Below are 10,149 nucleotides of genomic sequence, written 5' to 3'. Positions count from 1 at the left end.
ACAAAAACACAATGATGTCCCCACTTCTGTAGTAAAAAACACCAAAGATGACACAGTTTGACAGGCATGAATTTGCATTATAGTACCAGTGAGCTGATTTCCAAAGTGTTTTTAGAAGAAATCCACATCAGTCAGTGTGTAAAACAGGAGGCTCTTTCGTGGTTTGGGGAAAATAAAAAATAAAATAAATGAATACCTTAAAAATTTTGAAAAGTAAAGGTCGTATCAAATATTGACTTTTTATGTTTATAACTGTATAAAAATGCTGTTTTTGTTATATATATATATATATATATATATATATATATATATATATATATATATATATATATATATATATATATACATACTTAATTTCCATGCATGTTTCCACATGTTTCAATAAACTGCTGTACCAATTTTCTATCTTTCCACCAAAATATAAAGAAATAAGGGGTGGCTCAATATTTTTGCACAGTACTGTGGCTAGATATAGTGCAGACTGCATGAAGTACACTGATTTAAGGTTTTCAGGTTAATAAAATGCCTTTAACATGAACCTTTCTAGAAACCCTAGTCCAGAAACATTTCAATGGAGACATCTTTTAATTTTTCTTGTAGTCTGGGACTAAAATTAATCCATGTCTCAAATCTGCTCAGAAATTTCCCTGACTTCTACTTTATCAGATCAAGTTAACTTGCTGGTTCATCTCTGCTTCTTGGATCAGCCCCAACAACAGATCTTGAATACTATACTAAATATAATCTTAACTGAATTCTTACGTAGTATTTAACATACACTGCACATGTAAAAGCTGCCGTTGTGACACACTGCCTATGTATTGTTAGTGGTTTCAGGCGCCTCTATTTTCGATCACCACGGAAAATTAGAAAAATTGTAAAGATCATGAAGATAAAAGATAAAGGTAAATTTCCCTGCAGACAAATTACCCTTTTTAAAAGACTGGTTTACATGTGCAAATGCTGTCGTTTTAAATAAGTTAAAAATTTCATAAAATATTCTAAAATTTTGAATTATAATATGAAAAAAAAAGAATACAGGCGGCACAATGGATCCTGCAGTGCAGGCTCAATATTTGTAATATTTCATGTGCCACGGCTACGACTGCATGCTTGCTTTCAGCTCCCGGAGAATGTCAGTGCCACTGCTCCAGGCAATGTTTTTAGCTCTTACAGAAAAGTTGCCCTCCTGACCTTCCAGTTTGGCTAGCAGCTTCTCCAGAGTGTATCCCTTTCTTGGCATCACAACATCACGGCCTCTCAGACAGGAAGTAGGGCAGAGATCATTCCCCCCATCCCCCGCATAAAAGATTTGCTCATACTCCACGTCGGCATCAGATTGCTCAGAAAGGTAAAGCTCCAGGACTTTTTTCTTGCAGAGGTTAACAGGGCATTGATCACAGGCGTGAGAATGATAGCACTGCACCTCAATGTGGCCCAACTCATTGAGCTTAGCTGGGTTGGTAAAAACCTTGTCAACAGCCGCCTGGAGTCCTGCAGCATGGAGAATCCATTCTATAAACAAGGTGTTGGAATCAGAGATGACTATGCAGTCAATGGCACTTTTATTCTCTGCTATAAATGTCAGCAACTCAGTCATTCCAGCTGTGAAGGGGATGGTCTCCATCACACTGCGAACCCTGTCTGGGCTCACCTTCTGCTCACCTGCGGGCATAGATTAGAAAATGTTGAAGGCAGATTTCAGGAAGTAGTAAAACAAAAACAAACAGCATGACAGACTCACCTATGTAGTTCAGCACCCTGCCCATGTACTCAGTCCAGTAGCCTTTTCTGTACGAATTCTCCACAGAGCCAGGAAGTGTCTTATCAGGAAGGCACCTGACACAAGGAATATATAAATAAGAGAAATCAGGATAACTCAGCTATAGTGTTTCTCTAATGGTGTATTAAGGTCCTAGTATAAAACAGTAATTGCAGAGTAGTAGCAGGAGCAGTGCAACAGAAAATCTTTGTCAAGATAATACATACAGATGACAAGAAACATGGAAAGAGCTGAAGTAAAACTTTCTTGACCTACCTGACCACCCAAGTGTCACTGTTGGCATCGACCACGGTGTGGTCAAAATCAAACACCATCAGAATCTTCATTTGGCACCTTAAAAGCAAAATAGCACACAAAACTAACTAATAAATTAAGCAAGATAATAGTTATTTTTAAGCTCCACCCTTCTATTATTTCGTTTGGTAACGGATACTGCTCTCAACCGGTCTATTTACGTCTTATCAGCTCAAAACACAAGTAACTGAGCCCACACTTCCGCTTCTTAAAAATTACCCTTCCCATTAAAGCCGATCCTTACTTGACATGTCAAATAAGATTTTTTAACAATATTTATTATTCCTTTCTCCATCAAAACTACGTTAAAACTAACGAACTTTTAAATGCCTTATTTTTTAAAGGAAGTGTGGTGTAAACTCGTCCCCTTACAAGTAAACAGCCCACGGGTAGAGCTAGTCAGTCAGTCACAGCGGTTCCTAACGTGCTGAAGACACGTGACTGGGATTACATAGCTTTCTGTAATAAACTGTAGTAAACTATACCCAAGATAAATACACATAAAACACATAATAATAATGTAAAATTTTGAGCAACTGCAAAATTACCGGTACGAGTCCTCCGTCAGGAATTCACCGATCTTCCTTATCTTCCTTCTCCTTATCTTGCTTTGCCGCAAAAAGTGGAACAAATCTCAGCTCATTACCGCCACCTGCAGCTTCTTTTGGATGTTGCGTTAAAACGTAGTAGTTCCTCTACTGCCAACAATGAGCACGTACTTTATAAGACATACCATTTTTCTACTTTAGGAAATGTGTAGATCTTTCAACGTGCAACACTTTTGTGATAGTTTTTACTGATAAATACCGTTTTTTTTATTCATATATTCCACCATAGCACTAACAACAACCCATCAAACCAGACTTCCCATATTTGGCCTCCGGGTGGCAGTATCGCACAAGTGCACACACGAGAACGCAGAAGAAGAAAACGTCAGTTTATTTCCTGGTTGTATAGTCAGGAGAGTCCGTGCAGATTGTTTTTCCGTATCTTTAATTTAATCGATCGGTGTTTTTCCACCAACATGTTAAAAGGTTTAGGGACGTGGTTGGGTCTGGAGGGCCCGACCGTTACGGAGACGTCGGTTGACAAGGAAAAGCTGAATGTGGGGCAGGAAGAGAAGGTGGTAGAAGCACAAACCGAGGTAAACAAACAGCAGCCAGCTGACCAGGATGGAACACCAGAGGCGGAGCAGGAAAACTCGGAACAGTCCACAGGACTCGGCGGTGAGGAACAGCTCATATCTGGATGATTAACTCTTAATTAACTCTAAGCTACGTGCTCAAAGTTACTCAGCGTGACGTTAGTCTTTCTGTCTGTGTTGAACCCTGAAGGCTTTCCTGTTCATCTTTTTTGTATGTTCTTCACTCCCAGCAAGAGCAAATATGACTGCAGGAGAATCTGTTCTCTCATATATGTATCTTTTATTGCAGTGGCAATGGTTTTATTAACAGACTCTTTCTCCATTTGAAGGTTACATCTTCAGTTTTGCTTCCAGTGCCACCAAGAAAATCTCTGATTCAATGGTGGAGACTGCCCAGACCATCAAGAAGACAGTGGAAGAAGGAAAAATTGATGGCATCATAGACAAGGCATGTTGCTCTCAGATTCTTTTTGACTGGTTTTTCAGATTTTAAAAACGGCGTGGGGTTCATCTGTGCATTTGTGGGTTTGTAGGTCAGTTTTCTGTATTTGCTTTCCCCGAACTGGCACACAAAGCTGGTTATCAGTTCGCTAATTTAACCCAGGGTTTCTCCTAGAACTCTGAAACCTAAGATTACTGTCTGGCAGTCTAATAAGAAGATGAGCATAACCTTCTCCCAGCAGTTTTATTTTTGATATTCTCAGCTGCAAACTTTAAAGGTTTGAGAGTAAAGGTTTGTTTGGTTTTTTTTATTCAAATATTGGCTTAGTCTACATAAGTTTCATATGAGTTCAGCAAGTACACTGTCGGCGTCCTATTTTAGGATCAGATATTAATACTTATAGTTTGTTTATTAAAACCAAAAGAATAAAGTTGTGTCTAGAAATCTATAGTATTTATTTCTGATTCTTATTAGGAAAACAAAGACAGTAGACGCTATAGAAGAAAACTTTAGACTCCTGTTTATGCACAGAAGTTTGAGGGATCTTCCAGGAATAGTGATGCTATTTTCTGGAGAATTGATTAATTAGTAGGCAGTGAGTTCATATCTGCTGATCTCTATTCTGGATCTTAACTTGCTCCAGATAGCGATTTACCCCGAGTAAGAAGTGAACCACCTTCAAAGTACAGAAAACCCAGGGGTTAAGCCTGAGCTTACCTGGATAAGCAGTATTGTATTATTATTAAGTAGCATTGGCCTCTGGACTTAAAGGTTTGATTATACACATAAGCGCACTGTGCTGTATATAGTCTACACACCCTCTTCTTATTTTTGGCAGTTTGATCAATAAAAAATATCAGGGGCAAATAAAGCTTCCATAGATTAAACATTACTTAAAAAAAATTTCAAAGTATTTTTAAGTCTAAAAGTGTTAAAGTTTAAAATTTGTATCAAAGTTTCCAGATTTTTTCATATGCAAGTAAAATCCTGGATTTTATCATAACTTTTTCAGGACTTCCTGCTTTGTTAACACTTTCCATTTATGCATCAGCTTTTCCAATCTATTTATTTGTGTGTGTGTGTGTGTGTGTGTGTGTGTGTGTGTGTGTGTGTGTGTGTGTGTGTGTGTGTGTGTGTGTGTGTGTGTGTGTGTGTGTGTGTGTGTAGACATTTTTAGGGGACTTCCAAAAAGAGCAAGAGAAATTTGTCCAGGAGAAGAAGGCCAAGAAATCAGGTAAACCAGACTTTAAAGCATGAATGTTATTTACTGATGACCTCAAATGATTCGTACAGTCACCACATACGCTGATTACACACCTTTGGGATTACAGTGACAAATCTGCAGCAGCTGTGTGGTGCTATCATGTCAATATGGATCAAAATCGCTGCATGATATTTCCAGAATTTTATTGAATCTGAGCAATGAAGAATTAAACTGGTGCTACAAGGTGAATGAAGTGTAGTCATAATGTTTTCCAAAGTCAATTATTGAACCACTATGAAAATAAATATATCAATCAAAAGTTCAAATATTAATTTCTGAAAGCAAGACTTACACTTTGAAATTGACACACTTTGTTTAAAATTGGAGTCTTGTGAGACCTGACTGGGATAAACTGTTTAATATTTATTTTTACATTGCGCCTGTGAGGGGCAGCAGAAATGATATTATCACGATTTTATCAGCATACGTCACTTACTGGCCAAGCAGCTTCTATTTACAGAGAGCCAGGTTTGTACATGTGTGCATCTCAGAGAACTGATGGTACATGACTGAATGTGTGTGTGCACACATGCTCTGATGTTTGTGTAGAAGCAGCAGTGCCACCCTGGGTCGGCTACAATGAAGAGGAGACAATCCAGCAACAGATTCTCGCTCTGTCCGCTGTAAGCAAAGACATCATGCACAGTATATAGTACAAATGTATGAATGGGTAGCTATTTTTGTGGCTACTGTTTTACTTATTTAAATTTATAAATTATGCTTTGAGTAGAAACTGAGCTGTTTGGTTGCTGATTCTAGGACAAGAGGAACTTCCTCCGCGACCCTCCCGCTGGTGTTCAGTTCCACTTTGACATGGAGCAGATGTATCCTTTAGCTGCAGTCATGCTGGAAGAAGATGAGCTCCTCAATCGCATGCGCTTTGACCTGGTTCCTAAACAGTCAGTGCTCCTCAAACATTTGTGTGTGTGTGTGTGTGTGTGTGTGTGTGTGTGTGTGTGTGTGTGTGTGTGTGTGTGTGTGTGTGTGTGTGTGTGTGTGTGTGTGTGTGTGTGTGTGCGTGCAAATGTACCTGTTTTTGCCTCCATTTATAGCAGAGTCAACCTAAAACTGATATTTAAAAATGGATGGTGACATGTTTGTGTTTGACAGTGTGAAGGAGGAGATGTTTTGGCGGAACTATTTCTACCGGGTGTCTCTGATCAAGCAGTCGGCTCAGCTCACAGCCCTGGCAGCCCAGCAGCAGCGGAACGATAGTGTGGACAAAGGGGCCAGTGTTTCACCTGAAGACATCGTCCTAACAGGTCTGAATTTTTAGCTCTGCTAGAGAGGTAGAGATCACCAAGAAAACTTTGTGGTATCACAGCTGCAGGAAGGCAGGCGGATTTACAACCCCAATTCCACAGTGGAAAAATTAAAATGTAGTGATTTGAAAATCTCTTTTCAAAATCTTTGATCATGGCTTTATAAAGGTGGTTTATACAGTCAAAGACCTTCACAGTCCTGCAACTTAGGCTGTGTTATTTTACAGTTTGCAGGCACCTAAACACCATGTAAGAAAGAAAGGGGCACAGCTCTCTCTTAAAGTTGGAAAGATATCAGTTTAAAATGTAAAAGCAGATACTGTGAAAGGAGCTAAAAGCTATATTTATTTTGTTCTCTAGGAAAAGTTGGCAGATGGTCTGAGAATTCAAGAGTACTTGTACAATAAAGATTACTCAGTCAGATCTTTTGTGGTCTAGAGCCACAGAGAGCTTTATATCCAAACAGCAGTACTTTAAATTGTTCTCTGACACACTGGAATCGATGGCAGAAATTGCTGCCATGTGTTCTTTTCTTGGGCTTTATTGATACTCTGGCAACAGCATTCAGAATAAAAGGAAGGTGTCTATTTGATGTGAAATAATAATGAAGGAAATGGAAAAACCCAATCATCTTAATGCATCGCTGAAATCTCTTTTCCTCCCTTATTTAAATGGGCACATACAGTGTTTGTTAAGACTGATGTGGAATTTATTGTCCTTGTCTGTTTGAGTAGCTCATTGGCTACAGAGAGAGAGAAATTGTAATCCAGCAAACACAAAGGCTTTCAGTAGCGCTGAGAGCAGTTGTCCAAAAAGCCAAGAACAAGTTACCCAACAGTGATGGTTTATGTAGATAGAATGCTGATTGGTTGATAAGCTAAAGGAACCAGGAAAAGGATGATCACCAGGAAGAGGCATGTTATGTAATGAAGGCTTCCTCTCTAAGCTAAAGGATCAAAACCGGTGGAAACATAAAGAGCAGCCCACATTACCAGTTGTTCCATATATTTTTAACACTACCCCCAAGTCACAGTACTTTGCTACAATGTATAAAATGGAGCTAAATACTGTTTTAGTACGGTTTGGGAAGCTCTGTGGACTGTTTGGGAAGCACCTGTGGACTGTTTGGGAAGCACTTGTGGACTTCCAACACAATATCTGAATGTCTGATTCAATTGTTTAATTAGGGAAAGAAATCTGTCTTTTTTAATTATTCAATATAAACATGTAAAACGTCATTTCTTTTTTATTTTCTGCTTGGTTGAACTGGTAAACAAATTAGATATTTTATTTAAGGACTGAAAGGTAAAGAAGTCATATCATATAGTATTATAGAGTTACCTAAATGGATCAGGCGGCATCCATGGTAAAAGCTAATAAGGTTTGTGCTCATATTTTGATAAATGACCTCAGACACCATCCAAAGGTCAGAGGTTAAAGAGTAAGTCCATTGTAATATCAATGTGTTATTTCTTTGTAGACAATGTCAGACCAAAAACGCCGCCAGTTTCCATCAGTGACATACAGAAGGTAAAAGCACTGCACACGTTGAACTTTTCCAACCACCTTTTGAGAAGTTAAGAAAAAAAAAAACCAAGAGTCGCTCTCCTCTTTCTCTGCTGCCTGTTTTCCTCATAGCCAACACATGAAGAAGATGAGGAGATTTCAACAAGTCCCGGAGTGTCCGAGTTTGTTAGTGATGCTTTTGACTCAACGGCCATAAACCAGGAGGACCTAAGGAAAGAGATGGAGCAGCTGGTGCTGGACAAGAAGGACAGTCCTTCTCCTGATGGTTGGCTTTGGAAGAGTTCCTATCCTTTTTTTTAAGCTCAAAGTATTTCTTGTTCTGTAAGAGAATGGCTTTGCTCATAATATTTCCTCCCTTTCATATCCAGACGAATCAGCAGATTGGGAAAAGGAGCTGCAGCAAGAACTTCAGGAGTATGAGGTGGTCACTGAATCGGGCAACAAAGACGACCAGTGGGATCAAGAGATCGAGAAGATGCTCCAGTCTGATGACAGCTAGTGTGTTTGATGCGTTTATAGTCACTTGTCTGGGCTGAAATTAATGAATCGTGACCATTGATGCACAAGGGGAGGAACTTTACACGACTCTCATTTCTATCTCGTATCTGATGAAGTGTCGTAGATCCAATTATAGCAAGAATGTGTCACCTCTGCTGGAGGCAGCAGTCATTTTCTGGCATATTAGTGAGTTCATTGTTCCCTCCTAAATGAGTTTCCTCTATTTGGTTCTCCTAATCAGCTGTGTTTTTGATGAGAAATATCACTAGATGATACTCCAGTACAAGTACTATGAATTTTATAATGGAGAAAAATGGTCTTTATTATGTTTTGTTTGTTTGTTTTTTAATCTTAGTTTTTCACTGCTGGTTCCTGGTGGCTTGGACAGTCGTGTATATACGTCTTGCTATAATCTTAGTACAGAGTACTAGTCAAAGTCAAATGTAAAGTAACGTGTATGTAAATAAAGAAGACTGTAACACTAAACTGCCAGGTGCATTTCTCTCTAATTATATCTGTCTGTGTGTTTTGCTGCTACTGCTGTGTCATTCTGTTTTATATGTCAGCCTTTAATAAAAATGCATCTGTTATGGAAAATTATGCCTCATGTTCAAGGTGGACACAAAGTCAAGGAAAACTGATAACCGCAGCTGATAACCTGAAAACCTTCCTTTGGAAACTTCTAAACTATGTTACAAATCTTTTAAATCAGCTCTGACCTACTACATATAACGTTATTCTACCTTAAAATATTTATGTGTAATGACTTGACTATGTTTTTTTACTTTTATGTTTTGTGACTGTCTGCACAGTCGGAGGTATGTTTGGTGACTTTCAGTGAGGATTTAGTGCCCCCTCACCCAGATCGAACACTGGTGACACTTTTCAGTGACAGGTAATGGATTCATTTGTATATACATTCCTACTGCTTTTCACACAAGTGGTCACGCTTTATAATCCAGTTCCAAAATCACTGGTACAGTCTTTAGAATATAAATGAAAGAAAACAGCAATTTGCAAATCACTATAAATATTTAATCCTGTGTTGAAAAAACAAAGCAGTCCTGCATATTAAACAGTTTTGAAATGCCATATACTCAGCACTTTCTGTCTACACCCAGCTGAAGAGTATCCAGAGCAGATAACACAGTTCAGCCTCAGGGTGGAGCCAGAGCTACAACAATGGTGTTAGCAACCACATATCAGTTTATCTCATGCTCATTAACTGAAAGTAAAGTCTAGATATTCTATTGAGACTAATCTCAGGTTGCTGGATTACGAAAAAGGAAAGAAAATAATCAATACATCAAAGTCTAAGGCTTTATCAGTTAACTGCATGATTATTAGAGTCATTCCTGCCTCAACAGTAATTTATATTCAGTGCTTAAAAAAATACAGTTTTCTTTAAATGTTTGTTTAAAGAAAGTTATGAAACATTAAAAATAATTTTGTTAAACTGGGGGGAGGAACACGAGTATTTCAGCAGAAAAAAACAGGCATTCATAATAGCCATCAGTCTAAAACAGCAAGAGATGTATAAAAAACAAACACACAGACAAATGAAGACAAAGACCGCAGACAGGAAAAATGTGCAACCGACACAGTCATGTAACCTTTGTTGTAAACATCAAACTCACATGATCGGTGTGCTTTACACGTCCTATTATCATTTTCAGCTTTCAGCCTAACTTTTGAAATGTTTCGAAATATTTCATACAGTCATGCCACTTAGAAGTCTATAACATAGAGGTTTTGGGGGATGATGAGGAATAAAATCCACTAAATCCATTCTGACAAAAATGTGAAAAGTTTTATTTTCCACTGTCAGTGACGGTAGAAGTCAGTGATCTTTTTTTTGTTTTGTTTTGTTTTGTTTGCAGTACAGTCTTAAAAACTCAAGAGAACCCTCCAGTAAACTAAATGAACATTCAAGTA

At 38.4% G+C, this 10,149-nt stretch overlaps 2 protein-coding genes across 2 annotated transcripts; one reads left to right on the top strand and one right to left on the bottom strand.

Moving 5' to 3' along the window:
* Positions 1-315: 315 nt before the first annotated feature.
* On the bottom strand, positions 316-2,700 carry phospho2 (phosphatase, orphan 2). The gene is made up of 4 exons (XM_085413292.1): positions 2,626-2,700; positions 2,039-2,116; positions 1,745-1,839; positions 316-1,665 (listed from the first exon to the last, which is right to left on the bottom strand). Exons 2-4 carry the CDS (start codon positions 2,107-2,109, stop codon positions 1,100-1,102), a joined length of 732 nt encoding a protein of 243 aa, XP_085269418.1. The 5' UTR covers positions 2,110-2,116; positions 2,626-2,700; the 3' UTR covers positions 316-1,099.
* Positions 2,701-2,997: 297 nt separating this feature from the next.
* syap1 (synapse associated protein 1) lies at positions 2,998-8,700 on the top strand. Its single transcript, XM_085413172.1, has 9 exons — positions 2,998-3,303; positions 3,551-3,669; positions 4,831-4,897; positions 5,477-5,550; positions 5,687-5,826; positions 6,038-6,189; positions 7,670-7,719; positions 7,828-7,981; positions 8,085-8,700. Exons 1-9 carry the CDS (start codon positions 3,102-3,104, stop codon positions 8,213-8,215), a joined length of 1,089 nt encoding a protein of 362 aa, XP_085269298.1. The 5' UTR covers positions 2,998-3,101; the 3' UTR covers positions 8,216-8,700.
* The last annotated feature ends 1,449 nt before the right edge of the window (positions 8,701-10,149 follow it).

This window comes from Rhamphochromis longiceps, linkage group LG1 (assembly GCF_057381845.1).
Source record: "Rhamphochromis longiceps isolate RC_006_pf linkage group LG1, R_longiceps_female_GT1.1, whole genome shotgun sequence".
Lineage (NCBI taxonomy): Eukaryota > Metazoa > Chordata > Actinopteri > Cichliformes > Cichlidae > Rhamphochromis > Rhamphochromis longiceps.
The sequence above is the reverse complement of the archived record's forward strand: the minus strand, read 5'-3'. Positions and strand labels throughout refer to the sequence as shown.